This window comes from Pundamilia nyererei, unplaced genomic scaffold (genome assembly GCF_000239375.1).
Source record: "Pundamilia nyererei isolate P.nyererei 1_Seehausen unplaced genomic scaffold, PunNye1.0 scaffold00089, whole genome shotgun sequence".
NCBI lineage: Eukaryota > Metazoa > Chordata > Actinopteri > Cichliformes > Cichlidae > Pundamilia > Pundamilia nyererei.
Window position 1 is genome coordinate 2352125 of NW_005187490.1, and position 21883 is coordinate 2374007.

At 41.4% G+C, this 21883-nt stretch overlaps 1 protein-coding gene across 2 annotated transcripts in view; it reads right to left on the reverse strand.

Moving 5' to 3' along the window:
• Nucleotides 1–21523, reverse strand: part of vcanb (versican b) — a 32068-nt gene extending 10545 nt beyond the window's left edge. Inside the window, exons 1-11 of one of the 2 annotated variants that reach the window (XM_005739144.2) lie at nucleotides 21473–21523; nucleotides 19942–20019; nucleotides 18550–18972; nucleotides 15855–16029; nucleotides 15296–15423; nucleotides 14582–14878; nucleotides 10313–11017; nucleotides 6684–6841; nucleotides 5083–6406; nucleotides 3997–4110; nucleotides 3780–3893 (exon numbers count right to left, since the gene is read on the reverse strand). In XM_005739144.2, coding sequence (XP_005739201.1) covers nucleotides 3780–3893; nucleotides 3997–4110; nucleotides 5083–6406; nucleotides 6684–6841; nucleotides 10313–11017; nucleotides 14582–14878; nucleotides 15296–15423; nucleotides 15855–16029; nucleotides 18550–18972; nucleotides 19942–20008 — 3505 coding nt within the window. In that variant the 5' untranslated portion in view covers nucleotides 20009–20019; nucleotides 21473–21523. Of the gene's footprint in view, nucleotides 1–3779; nucleotides 3894–3996; nucleotides 4111–5082; nucleotides 6407–6683; nucleotides 6842–10312; nucleotides 11018–14581; nucleotides 14879–15295; nucleotides 15424–15854; nucleotides 16030–18549; nucleotides 18973–19941; nucleotides 20020–21339 lie in introns of both variants that reach the window. The other variant, XM_005739143.2, reaches the window with a different exon arrangement.
• Nucleotides 21524–21883: the final 360 nt, after the last annotated feature.

Here is a 21883-nt window from a genome sequence, read left to right on the forward strand (position 1 = left end):
AACACCATGGGTTAACCCAAAAAACTGTGAACCACTGTTGTGATAGCCAGTATCTCTGACTAGGGTTCTTGGTTTTATTAGGCCAGCTAACAAAGACTATGTACACCTGTTTCATAGTACACCTCTCATTTCTGAATTAAATACCACGTTCTGACTGATTATTGTGACAGATCACCTGAATCCCTTTTGGCATCTTTTAACAGCTACTTTCATCAGGATAATGCAGAAAGAAATTGTTTGGCAAATCAATTTAATGAAGAAAATTAATTTAGTGGCTTTCAGTGGCCTTCTGAGCAACTAGATCACTGACTGGAAATAAAATGTTAGATGGTGACTTCAGCTTTGGTTGGTGAGGTCGCATTGTAAAGCCTTGAGCTGAGCACGTTCTTTTGGTGTTATAAAACCAGGTTTGACACTGCATGCCTTATCACAGCTTATCACGTGGTAGTGTCAGCCAAAAGCAAACTAATCCAAGTCACCTCTCCTTGTGATGGATCCTAGTGTATTCAATAACACTTAAAAGCTGTGACTGAGATCTTAAACTAATCAATAAAGTGTTTACCAAGATCACAACTCAAAGGAGGAAAAGACTTCTATAGAACCTGTCACAGTATGCCGCACCACACTGTATGAATTTGTGAAGAGGACCCAAAATATAGACACCAAGGAACTTGGACCAAAACTTGAATATTAACAAAAGGCGAGCGGGAAGTGGAAGCACAGGAGGAAACAGCTGACACTAATCTGACATAACGAGACAAAAGAAGCAAAACTGACTACACTGACATAGGACATAGACCTTCAAAATAAAACAGGAAACTGAACGGAAAGCAGACATGACAATACAACTTCACAACAAGAACAAGAAGACAAGAAACATGACAGACTAACACCGAAGACCTAAGTGAAACATAAATAAACTAAAGGCAACCTAAAGATAATCCAATTACTCAACATAATAAAGGAATAACTTAAGAACTCAAAACGTAAATTGAAAACGCTGGGTCAGAGACCCAGGATCGTGACAGAACCAGCCTTTTTGCTCTTGCAGACATCACCATTAGAAAGACCACAGGTGTAAATCAGTGTTTATACAGTATGGTCTATGGACCTGATACTACACAGGTTCTGATACAGCAGGACAGCAGCACTAATTTGACGATGAAAATAAAAACCGTATAAACTAAACAAACATAGTGGCAAAACACACAAAACTGAGAGAGATCATGACAATGAGCAGAGGCAAACAAGGGAACAGACCACAGGTGGGGATCGAGCTGAACATAGTCTAACTAACGAGACGGGGAACCAAAACAGAACATGCTGCAAACAGGACAGAAGACTATCAAAGTAAAACAGGAAGCATGAGAAACACACTGAGATGCAGACTGACTAAATACAAGGAACAGAGGGAGCAAGAGACAGAGGCACCACTGGGAAAGAAGCGAATAAACATGGAGACGGAGGCGAGACTATGGAGACACCGAACAAGGGATAGAACTTAAAATACATGACAGACATGGACTACACACGGAGGCATAACCGGGAAACAGACAAATTGAGCATTGAGTCAGGACTGATTTCAAAGAGGGATACGACTACCAGAAACTAGACACAATATGACAGGAGGAGGGAAAATGTAAGGCTAGATAACAAATGCAAACCTAGCAATCAAAACTATAACAACCAAAACTAGGATCATGACAATAAAGAGCTGAAGCTGTCTGAGAGCAAAGGGAAGCTTCAACCAGCATTAGTATGCGGTTTCTACTAAACAGACTGTAAGACACAATATCTCTTACTATGAATAAGTGCCTTTTTTCAAACTTCATGTGGCATATTCAAGAAAATGTTTAGACTTTGCTGCTTCGTAACCACATTTTACCCACTCCTTAGGTGTTAATGTGTAGCTAATCGAACTTCTGTCTAAAAGTAGCTATACTACATTTCCCTGGTTGCCTATCACTGCCTTCTAGTACACTTCATAATCTGGAATCAGATTTTCATTTGTTGATGAAGTTACATGTTGTTTTGGAAACATGCTGTTGTAACGGTGAAGCTAACAGCAACACAACAGCTCTGAATTTTATTTCTGTGCTCTGGCCAGAGACGGTGAGAGAGAAAGAGAGGCACAGAGAGAGCTGAGGTCCAGCTGGGGAGTGAAAGCCCCTCACTGAATGAGCTCAGCAACACACAGTTGGACTTCATTAAGTCTCACAAACATCCAGTTGTCTGCAGGTCAAGCACACAGAGACACACACAAAGAGCTCATGTATAACACACATTCAACTTCATATACAAGTCACATAATCAGCCCTTTGCTTTGTCTGACCATACAAACAATGGCTGTTTTGTATCAGTAGCACCAGAATTATACATGCCAGTAAAGTCATGATGGACAGTATCTGTCGAGTCTTTTAAGGTAGTAGCAATCATCAACTGACCTCATTTTAATCCTGCCTCTGTGCAGCTACCTGGAATGAAAGGTGAGGTCTCTAATGAATGCAGCACTATAAGCCACAGCTCTCTGTCTGCCAGTTTGAAATTAGCAGAGTGGTCAGTTGAGTATGAAACATAGCATCACTCAGCATCACCCAGGATATTAAGCCCAGCCTGAAAAAACTGAAGCAGTATTGTCAGTATTGATTCAATTCCACACGCAGCTGCAAAAGCTTTCTGGAAAAATAGAGGGCAATTATCTTTCTTCCCTCATTCTTTCCATTGGCAAAAAGCTGCAAGAGGACAGCTGTGTCCCTGATTTTTGAACTCTTGCATATACTAGGAAGGAAAAATAAGCAGTAAACAGTCCATAATTTATGTCTGAGTGTCTACATTTAGCTTTACACACTGTATTCATCATTCAAATAGATACGCCCTGCAAACTGGGAATTCTTATAGCACCAATGTTTCTATTTTTTCCACAAGACCCCAACAATGCTGACTTGGATAAGCAGAACAAAATGCAAATTTCCTCAGGAGTGTAGGTACCACAATATTAAGCGCAAAGGATGTTTGGAAGAAAGCCGCTTCTCTCCAAAAAGAAGATGTTGGCATGGCTTAGCTTTGCAGAGCTAAATTTGAACAACAAAACCAAAATGGAGATGTTTGACCATAATAACACTACACCTCCGCTACATTTTTGTTAAATAAATAATAGCACATAATATGTAATTTGTTCTTGTTCATCTGTGGTTGTATTTAACTCATTTCAAGACTTGCTAAGGACCAAATAACTTTTTAAATATCCTGATATATACTGTGAAACCTCAGAATTGACAGATCCAGTTGTTGTACTTTTATTCTACAATGACTGCATATGAATACATTAAGTAGTGTATAATGTATGACTCCAAACCATTAATAGACTGAGTAAAATAATTTAAGCAAGCAAATAAAAGCGGAATTTAGTTAAATGGCTTCTTATCATGACTACATGATACAAAAGAAAAGCTATGGGGCCTCATTCTGAAACCAAACATTTTGCTCAGAGCAGCAGAAAAAAAACTGTTGCTGCTGAGAACTGTTTCCTTGTTTGGAAAATATTAATCCTCGGAGTCCTCTTGTGTGCCTGAGTTTTGATTATCTGCTGAGTAACGGCAGAAATATTAGTCCTACGGCTGGAACTCATCTGTTGAAGAGCCAACGCCCAAAGCTGAATGATGGCCCAAAGACCCAAACTCTGCAGTAAGTTCAGACTTACTTGAAAAGAATATATCTGAGAACTGACTTCCATAAATGAATGATTTTGACACAGTTGCTTATTAATTCTGTTTCCTGACCTTGTTCACAGAACTCTCCTTTGTAGCTCGGGAGGCAGAGACAGGTGAAGGAGTTGATCCCATCCAGGCAAGTGGCTCCATTCAGACACGGGTTAGACTGGCACTCATCAATATCTTCAGACATGCAACACAGACCAGCATTATTATACATCCACCTGTCAGGAAGGGTCAGGATGGCTTGTTAAAAGAGCACACCTGGCTCTGAGGCTCTCTGTACCTGTTTCACAGTGCCACCCGGTGTATCCAGGTGCACAGATGCAGACATTTTGTGGTCCTTTCTTGTAGCACGAGCCTCCATTCTGACACACATTGGTTGAGCATGGCAGGAGATCTGCCAAGGAGACAATGAGAATGGAAAACGATTAAAATCTGCACAAATGTTTACAGGCTTTTATCCTGCTGTGAATTTTTAATGCATATATTTGTAGAACCTCTCCATCTTCTAGAAAAGCGAGGCCAACAAGGGACAACTTAAATACACTGTTGCTACAAATCACATAGGCAAAGCTGGAAGCTAAATGCTGCTTAGCCCTGCGACAGACTGGCGACCTGTCCGGTGTGTACCCTGCCTCTTGCCCTAAGAGAGCTGGGATAGGCTGCAGCCACCCTGACTAAGATAAGCACAAGAGAATAAATGGATTAATAAAACTAAATTGAATGTCTTGGGTTCAAGACTCTGCATTTTTAAGCTGGATTTGGTCACTTCTGGTTTGAAAAACATCACACAATGCCAAAATGTTCGTTTTGTGGAGCCATGAAGTAACCGCATTTGAACAAACGGGTGGACTAACATGTCAGCTAAGGACAGTAAGGTCAGCTCACGGATCTGACAGTACATTATTTGTCGTATAATTTCATTAAAACTGCTAGGTCAGGCCTACCAGACACCTGCTAGCTACCTCACATCTGACTGAAATCATCATGCCCCTAAATTTTTACAAATCCATGAGGGTGTGTTAACAATGGGTGAGTTGGTATGAAGGTGGAAACTATGTAATAATTTTTTGTGAGCAGCTGTTAAGCTGTCTATTTAATACTTGATGTGCAAAGGGAAAACCTTGTATTTGGGAACTTTAAAAGTGTATTACAGACTTTTGATAGCACAAGTGGGTATTATCATTGAAAAAGCATGTTCTATCCCTTTTAACTACGGCAGAAGGCTGAGAGAGGGCTCAGCTCAAACATTATAGCTGCTGCCAAAACTGGCAAAAATGTTAAGCAGGGGAACCAAACCAAGCTGCTGTGCTGTTTAAAACAACTGAAGCAGCTATGAACCAAACCAACAACAACAGAGTTCATGTACCTGTAATGTTTATAGTGCTGGTCATGACTGAATAAGTTGTGTCCGAGCTGGTCTCAGGTTGAACTGTGGCCACTGTCTGTTCAGGCATCTGAGGTTGGGACTCCACAAAAAAGGGGGTGATGTCTTTATCATCGTCTACAAATTTCTCCTCTGCTACAGCAGTGGCAGCCGGGTCAGGGATTAGAGCCCGCTGGGGGACAGAATAGCTTTTTTGCTCAGAAGTATAAAAGGATGAAGTAGTGGAGAGTGTGGTCTGGTCTATGTTCTCCATGGTGGACAGGTCAGCATGTTCTCTGTAAAACTGAGCGTGGATGTCAGAGGAGGCAGACGGAGACTCAGTAGCGACAGCTGGATGGCTCTTATTTTCAAAGGAGGGATGGGTAAAGGGTTTAAGTTTGCTCATTTCTGCAGTTGTGCTCTTTATATTGGTGAAGGTCACAGCTGCCATGGCTGGTGAAACAGTAATAGCGACTTCTCTGAAAAGTTCCCCAGAAGCTCCCTCCTCATCAGACAGCTGGTCTGCACCAGAGTCTGGGTCTGTAACTGCAACATCACCTGATGAAACTCCAAGCACATCTGCGATTTCTGTAGGTACTGCAGGTGAAGGCTGTTGGGTATAAAGGTCATTTGAAATCATAGTGCTAAGCATGGTGCTAAGACTGGGTGTGTCTGATGGGTATACATCTTGACCTGAAGCCTCATCTTCTCCAGAGGAAGACCCTTCAAAGTCCCCAGTCTGGGCCTGCTCAGTGGTTTCCTGTGACTTTGCGTCTGGGATAAAAGTCACAACCTCTGTTCCTCCGATTTCTGTCTCATCAGTCCTCGCATCCAACTGGTGTCCGGTAGCCAGGGTGGGTATAGCACCATCTGTAGAGCCCTCCTGCATACTGCCAACCTCATCATCTGTGGAGTTGCTTGCAGAGCCTTCCATGTCCTCATCAGTTAAGGCAACATGAGCAACATCCTTGGAAACACCAAGCAGGACTGGAGTTGATATTGTAGAGACAGAGGGAGTGTATGTGGTTGAGACTGCTGTTTCATGTGGTTCTTGAGTGTTGACTCTCATGGCATCTGTAAAAACATAAGAAACTGTGTCTGCATCCAGGCCTGAGACTGCAACATCATCTGGGTATACAGCTTGAAGATAAATGATCTTGTCCGTGGTTTCCTGTGGAAATATCTCCCCGGTTCCAGTTTCGAAGGTAAAGGGAGTCGTGCTGATGTCTTCTTCCTCCTCTACTTCTGTCTCATTCACATTTCCAGGAGTGGCCGTCTCAAACTGATCTCCTCTGGCCTCCTCTGGCTGCTGTGGTTCAGGTGTTACCTGGATGGATTGAAACAAATTGGCTATTTTTAACAAATGAGAAAGAATGACAAAGAGCCAGTAGCTTGACTCAGACCAGATTAGACTATTTTACACATTCACGTAGAGGGCGTCTGGTTGAATGATTTGAATGAATTAGTTTGCTGAAGACACAGCTGTGTTTACTAGCAGTGATAGAAAAAAATGGGAGAACACACAAACACAGACATACATATATATGTATATTGGAGGATTAAACTAGAATTATTTAGTAGACATATCAGTGTATAGAAAGTACCTCATGTTTTCCATTGACAAAGCTGACTATTTGTGCCATATCAATCGGAGGCACCTCAAGGGAAGTGATCTCCCCGCTGCCCTGGATACCTTTACTGGCCATCTGGAAAATGTCAGAGCCGTTCAAAGGGTGGTTCAGGAGGTCCAGGACACGTTTCACTAGAGGCAGATGATAAGCAGCCATATAACACATCAAGGCAAAAAACAAAAAAAGAAAAGAAAAACAAGCAACAAGTGTTATGATTTTATTCCTTACTTAAAGTGCAATGTCAGTACCAGGCCACAGCCTCTTGGGAAAAATCAAATAAATCACCATACAGCCTCTATGTTAAAATGACTAACTTTAGAGCAAATTTAAAATGGTTTGCAGCCTGGTAGAAAAAAGTTTTGCTTATTATAATTAAACTAGATCATCATGGTATTGTAGCATAAAGTCATGTATAATGAAGGCCTCAGAAACACAGGTCTAGAGACGGGTCAGTCATGAACTAGCAACCAGCAGTTGAGAGGAAAAACACATGTTCCTAGGCAGGTTGCTGGCAGTTGATGTGAAACTGATTGCTAAAGCCCCACTCACACAGGCTAAAGATCAGTCAGTGATCCCAAACAACAGGTGACATTCTGGTGGTTTCGTCGTAGTTAAGTGTGCTCTTGAGCGAGGGAATCACAGACAGCAGAAAAAAAGATGGATGTATCCACCACAAAATCATATGTTGTTATGTTAAGTTCTGTTATAATGCCTCAAGCGAGACATTTTTGCTGCCTTAAACTTTTAAAACTCAAGACCAAGGGTCAGATTTGACTGTGATACTGACAGACATGCAGTTATAGTTAGAATCAAGGTAGCCAGTTTTAAAGCATATCTTGCTTACTTAGCTTTAAAAATCAATGTGATCGAGACCATAGACTCATCAGAAGAGTTTGTACTACATTCACAAAATCCAGCCAGGGTGACTTCACCACAGACTACAATACATTCGGAAATCTTGGTTTGCCATCAGAATCCAAGCTTAAAGGCTTCACTTCGAAGACACACTAGCTATGGTGATCTTTTCATCGTAAACCTGCAGAGGTCTTTATATTTTTAATTTTTTAATATTCCTGATGACGTTTCTTCACCTTAACATCAGTAAAGCATTTGAAAGCAGAGCTTTTGCATTGTGGTACTGCAACTTCAGTGAAGGATCTAAGATCTTACAGCTCTGGCACAAACCCACAGTAGCGCATTTCTGATATTTGTTAAAATGAGCCGAAGAGCATATTTGGATGGTTAACAGTTAAAAGTCTGAGTTTCCTATAATTAAGGTCAGTCTGTGCCAGCGGCTTCTCTCAAACAATGCATGCTTGTGTCTCTTCATTAAGACCTAGTGGTACACATGGAAGCTATACAGAGGGGAAGCAGAGTATGCAAATGTATACAGAGTCATAACAGAGAACTTACAGACCTTAAATTGTCTAAATATGTACAAAACTTCAGCAGAAAAAAACAGTTGACCAAGAAGCATGCTGTTACTGTTAAGTGACTAGTTAATTGGTCCATGTCAGCCTCTGTGTCACTCTGAACTTGACACCACATGAAGAAGTCATTCTTCATTGTAACACTCAATGGTTCAACTTTCCTAATTTCCTGAGGATATGAACTGAGAGTTGGAGGCCTCATGTGATGGTATATTACACATGTAACAGAACATGCCTTCATCATTTTAATAACAAACACAACTTCTGGAAGATGGTACCACTTGGCTAAGGGTAGCAAACACATATGCACTGTAATCTGAATCAATGATTATTAGGCTCTGGGCAGACAGGGCCTCTCTCTTGTCAAGTGCTATTAACCATTTCCAGGCACAAAATATGCCAAAACAAAGATCTGAGCAAGCTGGTGAAAATACAGTGTCTTTGTTTTACTGCTGTAAACCCCACTGCATTCACTGCAAATCACGCCCTACATCTCACATTTGTCAGCAAGTGATTTTAATTTTTTAATTATAAATATGTACTTTTGATATGGTTGTAATTCGAACGGAGAAAGTTCTCTTCTCTCCAGAGAACCTAGATTAAAGACACAACACAGGACCTACTGTGGCCATATCCAGCCTAATCAGAAGGGGGGGAAATAACATGACTGTCTGCCAGTTCTTGGTTAGCCTGTTTAATGTAATCAAACATTGGTGGTAATGGTGCTAATTCAAACGAATTAAGAGAAAATGAAGTGTAGAATATAGGGATTGTTTGAGAACTTGTTAATTTTAGCAACTCAAACTGTTCCCTGGAGAAAAGATTATTACAGTCCAGTATTTGTGGTTTGTTGGCAACTCTTTGTGCAGAAATCCTGATGGGAAAGTTGAAGACCAAACTCTGTAGGCATGTCTAAAGCCAGCAGACTAATCACTCCATCAGACCTCCACTGTCTCTTTGCGTGTGAGTGAAAAGAAAAGAAAGTGTTCAGAAAGACTGTTGATATACAGTGTTTGTCTTTTGCCGAACCCATCCTGTTTTTTCCAGTGCTGTGGTGTGTTTACAGTGTGTTTAACTACAAACTGGCTGCACAGCAATGACTGACTTCATTTCCACATCTGGCTCTACAAATACAGCATGTTTTGTGTGAAAATGTGTGAGCATATTAAAAAAGGTTGCACACCATGAGCTGTGTCCTTTGCCATTTTACACATGAAGTTCTTACTACAAATTGTTGATAGAATCGGGTCAGTCTACAGTTTGTTTCAGTGTTATTTCACTGCTGCAATGGATGCTGCCTCGGTATAACATGCAGTAGACAGGAGAGCCACTTGCAAGGTGCCATTTCACCCCAATTGGTCGTGACAGATGGCCGCCCCTCCTTGAGCCTGGTTCTGTTGTTCTGGGTTTTTTTCCTGTATGTATTATTTTAGGGTCTACCTTACGACATAAAGCCTTGAGGCAACTGTTGTTGTGATTTGGCGCTGTATAAATAACATTGAATTGAATTATCTGCACTGTTATCACAGTGCTGCAAATCAGTGTGCTTACATTCAAGATTTCTCAATCATTTTAAAGCTGTGTCAACACTTATGTTTACACATAAACCTCTTTAGACTAGTATTTAGACAAGTTCAAGGCTGTGGTGTATGTGGCTCCACTGAGACAACAAAATCAGCTGTTCTTCAGTCCTCGACAGCACAACATAACAAACATAAAGTAATTCCCAAGATAAATGTTCTCAGCCAAAGCCTTTTACAAGATTCAGGAGGGCACATTGCACCACATGTTAGATAATAATCTTTTTATTGCCAATGGTGAAATTTTCCCACTCTGGAGGTCTACCTCTACAGCCCCCATACTGGGGGCTTTAAATGCCAGCTGGCTTCCAGTTAATATGTTCTGTCGTGGGATAGATTATTATTTAAATCACGCCAAGAAAAAAAGACATGTTTTGGCATGGACATATGTGTGTTTTTGTCATCATACTTCTCCTTCTTTCTAGAGAACGATGCTTACATGACATGCTAACATGTACTTATTATTTTTGCAACCAAATTTTCAACACAGTACTGGCATCTGTATGCCATTTCTCTTAATGCTTTCCAGGGCCTAACAGTATGACTTAAATTACTACATGACTTATTTAAAACCCCACCCCACCCAGCTCACCTGATTCTGACCCATTGGTGCTTTGCACATCGACAATGATGAGATGGATAGGAGGTTTTGCTGATGTCGTCTCAGGAATGTCCAGAGACTTCTCATGGTCAAATATCGTTTGAGCTCTAATGGTGTAATCCTCTTTGAAAACAACTGCAGGTTGTTCCCCCACTTCAGTAGTCCCAGCTGCGATGTCTGGCTTTGGTGTAAGGATCTCTGATGGAACTGGGTGTGCAGCGGCGTCTTCAACTGATGACGTTTCAACCCGTGCACTGATCTCCTGAAGTTTACTAGGCCTTGATGTGATCTCCGGGGTTGCCGTTGCTCCTACCTCAGACCCACCAGAGTTGCCCTGGCTGCTGCCTTCTTCCCCTCTGCCACTGGTCTCACCCCTGCCTGGTCCTGCCTGATCTAATTGGGAGATGTCCAGACGTGGAGGCTGAGTGCGGGTGGTGGGTAATGGAGGCAGCTGCAAGATATCTCCTGATACAAGCTCTTGTGAAGTGGTAGTAAGAGTTGCTGAGGCTGTGGCGTGTGTAGAAGTAAGTGGGCTGTCTGTGGGTGAATGTCCAACAGGTTCTGGTCCTTTTCCTTGGATTTCAGCTCTTTCAACGTGTGAAGCTATTGTAGCATGGGGACTATATGTAGGGATGTCAGGTTTGTACACAATTGGAGTCATCAGGGAACTCGTGGTAGTTGGCTCTTCCAGTCTAACTGTAAAAGAGGGGAACACAGGAGCAAGACAAGAATTTAGAAGTGGGTCCTACAAAGAGCTCGGCAGTTAAGAAGTGCTGCCCAACTGCAACTCTGTTAATGAAAAAGGCATAATTTTTTCTTAGTCACTACAAAAAAAATAATTGCAAAACACATAATACTAATGTAAGGAAGCAACATTTTCACTAAAACTAGCCATATTCACAAGTCTTTCTTTATATCAAATGTGGTGGCAGCAAGAGGCGCTCCCTACTGGTTTGAATCACTGCAAGGGCCTAACAACACCAGTGCTGTCAGTGCAATCATTCTCATTTCCTCCTTTCTTTCTTTTCCATTTGTCCATGTTATTGTCAGTCATTCAGAAACAAATGCTAGGAAGGAAGAAGTGTTAGTGATCAACGCAGCAGTGAGTTACAAATGAGTATTTGCGAAAATCCTATTGTAAACCTGGCATATAATGTTAAGAATGATTAGGTAGAAAATAAACCCGTCTGCTTTGGAAAATAAGACACAGCACCGGCAGTGGGAAAATGTGGAAATCTATGAGTGTGTTAAAAACCATTTAGGCAAGCAAGCAACATTTATACTGAGTGAAAAATGTTCACAGAATGAAATCAGCAAAACCAATGAGTCATTAAATAAAGAAACAGGAGTCTGGGAAGCTGTCAGACGGCAGCTAGCACACAGCAAGCTATAAAAGGAAATGCAGCAGATTGATTGCTGATTTTGGAAACATTAAGTCACCTGTTAAGAATGAAGCTGTTTCAGTCCCCAGAAAAAATAGTACACCCTCAAGACATAATAAAAATTATCTTAAAATTGGTTAAATACAACCTCAGATAAAGAACAAAAACATGACATATTACACCGTATCAACTGAGGCAAAATACAGAAAGTGTGTTAAAAACTACATAAAATTCTGTGTTTCCACGGGACTTAAGCTGCTAACCAAATTCACTTGATTATCTGATCATCAGTAAGTGTGAACACCTCTATAAATACTGATGGTTTGGCAATTTGCACATTATCACATTATCAATTGTACATCAGTAATCAATCAGTCTAGGAAGGGTTATAATGTAAGGCTATATCCAAACCTTTCCAAGTCCATCATTGTACAGTTTGAACGATTATTCATAAGTGGAAAACACAGAAGACTTTTGCCAGTCATCTTAGCAGAGAAGACTGCTTTCTTGTCACAGTTTGCCTCACAAACAGTGTGGAGATAAGAGGTGTGGACCCAGGTGCAGACAATGATGAAGGAGAGTGTTTCGAACTGAGAATGAGCCTTTATTGCGGCTGTAAGAATTACCTCAAAACCACTATAAAAACCTAAACTGGGGACAGCTAAACATGAAGCTAGAAACATAAAACTAAATAACCTGAAACATGGAAACTTAGCTGGAGAGACAGTGGGGAAGATGAACAAGATGACCAACAGGCATAATACACAGAATGATACACAGATGCTCCAACAAAGAAGAGAGGTAACCACACACTAATAATAATAACGTATACTTTATTTATCCCCGAGGGGAAATTCCTCTCTGTAAACTAACAATTAGGGCTCCTGAACATACAATGCATTCCTTTGTATGTGTCTAAGTGCTGAGTTCAAATGGTTAGTGTCCTGGGAGTGAGTGGGGGGTTTGAGCGTCACATACATAATGCTTTAATAAACTGGATGTAACATAGTCCCCTCCATGTGTGAATGTGCAGGAGGGTGTTTGGTTGGGTGGGTTTTGCGAGTGTGCTTTTTTCCTGTTTCTCTTTAGCACTATAGCCATAATTTTAGATCTAGAGAGACATATAAGGAAGACTTTTCAACATAATGGTAAATGGACTGATTCTTATATGATGCTTTATACTGCAGGTACAACACCACTATTATCCTCTATAATCTAGAGAAAATACCTTTCTGACAACCTAAAACAAAACTGAAAATGATGTTACGGTCATGCTCCATTCAGTTAGACTCCACTGGGTTACACAAGTCCTCAGAAAGTCTGTAACAGAACAGGTGAAGCAGTCACAGAGCAGATGCTGAGGCAACCGATGCTGTGATTTGGCACTATAGAAATAAAATTGAACTGAATTGAATCAAATGTTTCTGCACTACTTTTACTAAGTAAAAGCTGTTATACTTTTGTACCTTTATTGTGACTTTTATTGAAGGAATACTTGTTAAACTGCATTTTTTGATTACTGCTTCTATCAAAGAGCTTGCTAAAGGTGTGAATTGCCTGCAGACTTGTGCTTTAACTGTGGTTGAGTCTGTCTTTTTGCACAGTGAAGGAGACCCTGGCTGCATGTTAAGTCCTTCCCAGATATGATGTCATGTATTTGGCGAGCTTCAACCATCTGGCTGGGGTCTGTCCGTCACTGTACATTTACTTTCTCTTGCAGTCCTGCCACTATACTTAAGTCTTGGTAAAGCACATTACACAGGCTTCATGTTCAGAAAGGCAAGTGAGGGAAATTATGTTTAGTGCCTCATACTTGATGCTGCAGCTTCACACTGCAGACTGAGCTGGGCTCACTGTTAAAGTTTTGTGCTTTTTATACAATGATGTCACTTATGGGAGAAATCCCCCTCTTTTACATCTCCTCCGTCTGTCTGTCTGAGTTTGGGCAGGGTCCCAGCTGTGAAACATTAGGGACCTGTCCTGTTTCTGTTCTATCTGTGTTAGAGTGCACGTGCTGGGTTTTTCCCCTCGTAAAAACCATGGCCCACCATTAACATGGCTACTAAGAGATCATTCTTCTCTTGGTTGGGTTTGTTCTTTGTAACTTCTTTTTACTCGGCTTTTAAGTGGTTGCAGATTGTGACACCTCAGTGTTTATTGACCAAATTAGACTTTTCTTGTCAAAGTGTTGTGGATGTTTGGAGGAGGGCGAGTATTGCAAGCTCAACAGTGCAGCATGGACCTGGATTCCATACACTTTGTAATTTGTCTTAATTTTTTATCTGTAATATTACTAATTTTCGTAACCAGGTTACACAATGCATCTAAAGACACAACTGCTCTAAGCAGAATTCCTCATTAAAATATGACCAAACAATTTGCACATACATGCTTATAGATCTCCAAATTATTATTACCTTTGAGACTCGGTGTCTTGTGAAACACTGCTCTGTGACCTGCAAAGGTCCTGAGCGGGACTGTATCTGTAATTAAAGCTTGTGGTTTTTGGAGTTTCAAAAGTCAACTAGGATGCAGAGACTTCAACTATTCGATTCAATTCAATTTGATTTTATTGATATAGCGCCAAATCACAAGCACAATATTTATATAAGGTAAAATAACCCTTAAATAACAGTGACAGACTCCTGTCCTGTGAAACCAGCTCGATGTCTGTGGCTTAAATGAAAGAAGCTGCCGAAACTGACATGCTTTTTAAAACTGTTTATTACGCAGCCTTTTTCACCTTTTGAAACTAGATAACGGGATAAACACTTAATAGATATGAGACCGCTCTGTTGCAAGACTAAGTTCATGCAAATAAGAAAATGAGCAGAGTAAATTACTGTCCAGTTTGGATCAATGTGTGTTTCTGTCTTACCCTTGAAGCAGAAAGCTCCGTGCCTGTCAGTGGGGTCTGGGTAACCAGTCTGGTTTTCATACTTGTAAAGTGTGCGGACCCCCAACTGGCCTCCTCCACACTGAGTCCTGGGGATGGTGATGGGGTAACGGACACTGCCGTCAGATAGCCAGCCAAAGTCGCAGCGGTTTAGCCCCGCCCTCCAGGCTGCAAACAGATGACCGGGCGATGCCAGCACGGCATCATGCTTCTCGCACTCTTCCCTTGCTTGCTGCCAGGTGAGCTTACTGCTGATGGAAGTAGGATAGAATACCTCGCCTACAGACAGAGCAGATACACAAAGTCAGTTTACAGCTAACCACAGTCTTTTTACTTGATGTTTTAAATGAATTACATTTGTCACCCTGGATCAACACACCTGAATCAAATGATTATTATCATTACCAGGCCTCTGGAGAACCTCAAGACATATTGAGGAGGTAATTTAGCCATTTAAATCAGCTTTGTTGTTTCAAGAACACATCTAAAACCTGCAGGACACCGGCCCCTGAGGCCTGGAGTTCCCCACCCCTGGTATAGAGCCGCAGCAGACTAGCAGAAACTAGTGGAGGAGCTACAAGGTTGAAATTTTAACTTCAGAAAAGTGTTCTGCTAAACACTTAATGCTAAGCTAAGCTAACCACTGCCTCTATAATTCTGTATTTCAGTATGTATGTGTCTTGCATGTGTATTTACCGTGTAGTTTGTCAACGTAACAGTACACATCATATTTCTCCATGGGGTCACGGATGCCGTAGGTTCTCACACCTGGCCGATTCTTTAGATTACCTTCGCAGCCTGGACGGGTCACTGTGAGTGGATATCTGAAAAATGAACAATAATAATGACAATATTTTTTAAAAGCAGAGCAAGAAATGATCTGATATTTAAAGAGGTCACATTTATTTGCTTATTCGGTTTTCATGTTCTATAGTTGGGTCCCTAAGTACGTGTACAATAACAGTTTTTGTAGTTTTGCCTCTGTGCACCGACACAGTGAACTGCACACGACGAAAATGTGACTTAAGTGCAGAGTCTCAGAGAAGATCCATGGATGTAATGAAGGAGGAAATACAGAGGGTTGGTGTGGCAGAGTTGGCCTACCGCACTTGATTTACCATCACATTTGGGCTCGCTGAGATTCAAAATGGCACTTCAACTTTTGAATTTCGGTTATTTTATCTGCTAATTTATCATGAAATTACGAGGGACATTAAACTTGAGATTATTTGTTTAAAGAAATGTAGGAACATACCTAACTGACTGGTCTGCAAGCCAGCCCGCATCACACTGGTCGAGGCCATCTTCAAAAGCAGCCGTCAGCTGCTCAGGTGTAGCGATGGATGCGTCTACAGAGTGGCACGCTTCCACAGCCTCAGAATAGTTCAGACTGTAGCGGCTGCTGTTAGCTCTGTAGTGGAACACCACACCTGCAGGAGGGTTATCAACAATCAGGAATATATGGATGCCTTCAATAGTGTTTTATTAAATCAACATAATTTTAGATCCATTATTGAAGGTCCTCGAGACAAAATATCAACATATACGACCAAAATTATGAATATCCAAAAGTCAAGGTTTCAGTTCATGCTTGAAAAACAAATCTACATATCAGGAAATCAAACTTAAAATCTAAACAAAATCAATAGCCAATCAGCCAGATTGGATGGAGAGTATCTGTGAACAGCAATTTTCAAGTCTTGCCATAGATGCTCAATGGGATTTAGGTCTGGACTTTGACCGGGCCGTTCTGACACATGAATATTCTTTGATCTAATCAATTCTATTGCTGTATGTTTAGGATAATCGCCTTGCTGGAAGGTTAATCTCCTTCCCAGTCCCAAGTCCTTTGCAGCCTCCAACAGGTTTTCTTTCAGGATTGTCCTGTATGTAGCTCCTTCCATTTTCCCATTAACTCTGACCAGCTTCTCTGTCCCTGCTGAAGAAAAGCATCCCCACAGCATGATGCTGCCATCACCATGTTTCACAGTGGGGATGGTGTGTTCAGGGTGATGAGCAGCATTACTTTTACATTACCTCCAAATGAGTCAGCAGGTCTGGACTCAAACCAGGGGGACTCTGCTTAAAACCACAACAAAAAGTACATTGATTGTCATTGCTCCCTTGCACCCAGTTACTTACCCAGTCAGTATGGCTTCCAACTAAAGATTTACCATTAAAATCATTAACCCAAAAAATAGCTTCTCATTTTATGGGTCCATATGAAATAGACTCTGTAATTAGTCCCATGACTGTCAAACTCAAGTTGTCCCCATCACTGCGCAGTCATCTCACCTTTCATGTGTCTCGACTCAAACCGGTGTATTCCAGTCAACTGTGCCCTCTATGCGATCCTCCCCCACCACCCACCCGGCTCATCGACAGCCACCCGGCCTATGATTTTTGCTGGCTCGTTAACATTTGTCAGCAAGGCCAGCGCAATCAGTTCATGTTGGACTGGGAGGGGTACTGCCCGTAGGAGCATTCCTGGGTCCTGCGGGCATTCATCCTTGACCATTCTTTAATCTCTTTCTTCTACGAGTGTCTTTGCAGGTCTGTGTCTGATCAGTGCCTGGAGGTGACTCTTGGGGTACTGTCAAGATCTGGTGTGTTTTGGTATTCTGGCATATTTTCCATTCTGCTCCTGAGGCTTTGTTTCTAGTTCCCAGGTCCACCTTTCCTTATGTCTCCATGTTCCGTTAGCATACTCATTTCCCTGTGTAACATTGCTCTGTGTTTCCAGTTTTGCATCCTTGTATCAGCATTCACTCATCTCCACTAAGAACCGAATTCCCTCTGATGCTGGTCCTCCTCGCCCACTTGCTACCTACCAGCTGCCACTGGTCTTACCTCTAGGTTTCCTGGAGTAAGCCTGAAATCTCACTTGCCTGCCCTCCTGCTTGCTGCAAGTTACCCCCGCTGTGGAAAAGAGGACGTCGGACATCTGCTCGTTCATCACTCACCCACTCACCCAGTGAACCACCCCTCTCTGTAGCCTTGCTTCGCCCTCTTACCCTTCTCCTTTCACTCACCATTGCAATCATACACACCTTCTACCTGAGCTTGTGAAATAACACACCCCTCCCTCTATCGCAGTGGCTCCCAGTCCTGTGAATTTCTTTGTCCACCATGCTTTGACTTTAGTGATGCCTGTGTTAAATAAAGTTTTGTCTAAAATTGAAAGGTTGTGTTTTGAGAATTTTAAAAAATCAGAATTAAACTTTTTAAAAATGAATGCTGGCCACTCTCCTAGGCTGCAAATAATGCAGATCTGGATCTCCAGCATATGTTTGTTTTTGTTTTTAAACACTCTCTCCTCACAATACAGCACACTGCTTAAAATAGTGGTAATATCTTTGTAGCACACACAACAAGACACAAGATGTCTCCTGAATGAGTGAAAGACTGATGTGAGACCTCCCAGCCCATTGTTTGCCAGTGGTGCTAGTTTCAGTCACTGTGCAAATGTACTGTTTATGAGGTTGGGAAACTTGCAGTCAGCTGAGACTGAAGAAGTCACTTGGATGATACCGAAACATTTCTCCCACTGAAAACGCTACGATGAACAGAATCAGCTTTTTGGGACTGGTGCGAGTGTTTGTGTAAAGCAGACTTTAGGTTTCCACATCACACTGGATTAAAGTGTTTGCTGGACACAGTTAGCTTTGGACTAGTTGCCTAAACGTTTTTAGGTCATCTCAGAGAATCTTTCCTCTTTCAGCAGATGGATTAGAAAACAGACCATTACAATGACCAGAGAGGAAGGGCACTTTAAAGAAAATGGCACGTGTACACATTTCAGTCAATACTTTTGGCGACACCTTCAACTTTGAAGTCTCTGCCAGCTGGGCACATCTGGATACAGACAATGAAGTTTGTAGACTTGCATACAGACTCCTAATCTGACTATAAAATGGTGAGTTGCTAGTGTTCCTGTATGTTTTACTCACCTCTGACAGTGAGGATGACTGTGACCTGAGTGGACTCTAGCCCATGCATCACCTCGCAGCGGTATAACCCAGCATCGCTGGCCCTGAGCTTCCCTATCACCAGAGAAGCATCTCCAAACCACTGTGGATAGCTGAGCAGTGACACCCTGCTCTCAAAGCTATGCCCCAACTTTACTCCCAGTCCCTGGGCCACCAGCACCACTTTCTCCTCCTGCCCATCTAGCTTCGTCCACTTGATCCTGCCGTAGTCATCAGAGCTCTGGCTGTGAGTTTGCGCAGGTGTAGGGGTGTGCGTCAGAGCTTGTGCGGAGCTGCTGGGATAAGCTTGCGTTATGGAGAAGTAACACGGTAGCGCCACTGTGTCTGCTAGAGAGCCAGCTACAGCCAATTTCTCCTCCATCTTCACTGCCATCTCTGGAGGTGCTGGAAGGAAAACAGGAACCAGTTTGAGTCTAAAATGAATAAAAGCAATGCTTTTTGCAGCATTTTAATGGACGTACAACCTAACTAAGAAGTCTAGACTCCACTTTTCATGAGTGCAATTCCAGTATTTTACTAGTTTTGCTATTTCTGTCTGTGTGTTACACCGCGTCTTTGTGTGAGGCTAGCTAACTCAGCTTGCTGACATTAGCTGATAACTTAGTACTCCACCCTGTCTAAATATGATCATGTCTGGCTCCAAAAATACAAGGCAGAGGCCCAATGCAGTGAATCAACGTCACTTCCCAGCCAATGAAACACTGATCCACAGCGACCCACTCCTTAGCTCTCAGGACCCAAAATAGAATCAGGAAAAGTAGGATCTGCTGCCAATAGCTAAGTACCAGACCCCTCAGGCCCATGTGTCATACCCAGAAGTCTATGCCCATGGCCTAATGGCTGTATTGATCTCAATATACACATAGCTGCAGATCAATCTCAAAGCAAGGAAAGCAGTTTCTGTGGAGTTCAACTATAAATCCATTTGGAGAATTGAAATTCTATATGGAAATATATCTTTAACCTGCATAAACAACCGTGGAATCTGCAGAAGTATTGGACTAATACCTGCTCTGAGAAAGTGTGGGAGCGTTCAGCTGCAAGAAGAAAATGGGAAAAAAAACAAGTGAAAGAGTGTGTGTGTGTGTGTGTGTGTGTGTGTGTGTGTGTGTGTGTGTGTGTGTGTGTGTGTGTGTGTGTGACTGCATACACACTTAACCAGGGAATGCTGGTTAAGTGTGTATGCAGAGTGAATTTGTGTTGTGTTGAGAGTATAATAATTTTCCACTTTGTCAGTCTTGGATCTGCAAATCTGGCACGTAATTACAGCTACGTCAGAGAGAAAGCACCAGGGCGGGTTACAAAGTTTGGATTCAGCTACAAAATCATCATATCCTGCTAGACTCAACTTACCTGGCTGAGGACGGGGTGAACACAGACACACAAGACAGAGCAGGAGTATAAGGATGTGTTTAATCATCTCAACAGTATCTGCAAGAAAGAAAAAAAAGGAGTGACAGTCAGTGTGGGACCTTATAATAAATGCCAAATATTAGCCTACTGTAAGACTACAGTTAACTTTAGTTAATATATGTTATAATGTTCGAATGAGATAAGCTTTTTTTTTTTTAATATAGAAGCGACACAGTGACCACAAACCACAGAAAGTGCAGTCTAGTGTAGTACCTAGTAGCATAACCTAAAATGATTTTAAAAATTAGTAATACCCTCTAAACTGTAGTCAATTAGTTTCAACTGACCAATCAAGCCATTAATTATTAGATTAGTAGTTTGTACAGGAATATCAACCAGTAGTGTTGGTGCAGACGAGCACAAATACTGCTGCGCTGTAGCCTTAGACTGTAAATAAAAAGACTAGACTGTGTTTCCAGGTGAAGTGGATTTTTATGCAGCATTTCAGTAATCTATAGTACAGTTTCACTTGGACAAAATTAGGCTTTTAAAATCTTATTTTTCTTTACTCACTTAATCTCATAGAAATAAAATCAAATGTTTTATTGTAGCTTATATAACCTACAGTTTTGAATCACTGTTAACTAAAATAAATGAACAGACATAATGGAATAACATGTTTTCCCAATTTTCTTCCATTATTGCACGAACTAGGACATGTATGTCTGGAATCCACATTGCCTGGACTATATAAAGTACTATTTGTTCTATTTCAACGTTAAATAAAAATAAATTAATTCATAAATACAGATAACTGTCTCTGAGTAATTATGAAACTAAACCTTTCTTAATCTTATTAGGACACTTCGTGTCGGTGAATCACATTTAGGTTTTGCTTTAATGCTTTACATAGCTCTAGTTTGCATAATTATTATTATTAAAAATAATTCAAAAACAAGAGAAAAGCGCTGCTTCTGAAACCACGTGTGTGCTAAGCTGTCCCAGGGCTTCACTGAGGCTGCTGCAGTGATACCGCTTATCAAGTGATCAATCAGCTGGTTGAGGGGACGTAATTGGTCCCTGGCTCAATTTTATCAATCAGTCTAATCACTTGAATCTACTAGTGTGGGAACATTCCCGTCACCTAAAAAGCAGCTCCTGATATGGGAATAAAACACTGACATTAGAGCAATATCGCTAAATAACCACACAAATATTACCCTTAGTTAACATCAGGTGAGCCACGGAGAAAACATAATAATAATCATAATTATTATGATTATTATAATTATAATAAACATAATAATAATCATAATTATTATGATTATTATAATTATAATAAACACAATAATAATCATAATTATTATGATTATTATAATTATAATAATGAAATACAACCTTGGAAGTGTATCCAAAGTCCAGCTGGCTCGTTTCGGGTTGATCACTTAAAACTTTTCCAAATGAAACTGCCGGAGACTCCAAATGATCCGCGGAGTGTGAGCGTGCTTATTTTTCAGACCACTGTACTCACCCACTTCACTGGTCTGGCTGGAAGTTCAAATCCACTCTGCACGCGTTATTATCTTGATATTTAAGAAGAGGAGGAGCGCACAATCCCTAAAGTAACGTAAAAACGGGGGAGGGACTTGGGGGGGGCGGAAGGAGATCTGAGTGGGACAAAAAAGAGCAAAGTATAGATCGGCTGAATTTGGAGAAATGAAGGAAAGGGAGAGACTTTTCTTTGGCAGAAAGACCTGACTCCTGGGCGGGATGGCTTTGGAACCCTAACTGCCTCATATTCCTTTAACGAGTGTGATTTGTTTAGTAATGTTGTTCTCGCACTCTGTAGGAACACAGTCTGCAATGTATTTAATCGGTTAAGTGACGACATGTTAACATCTGGACAAGTGTATCAGTAAGATCAAGGGGAGGTTACAATGAA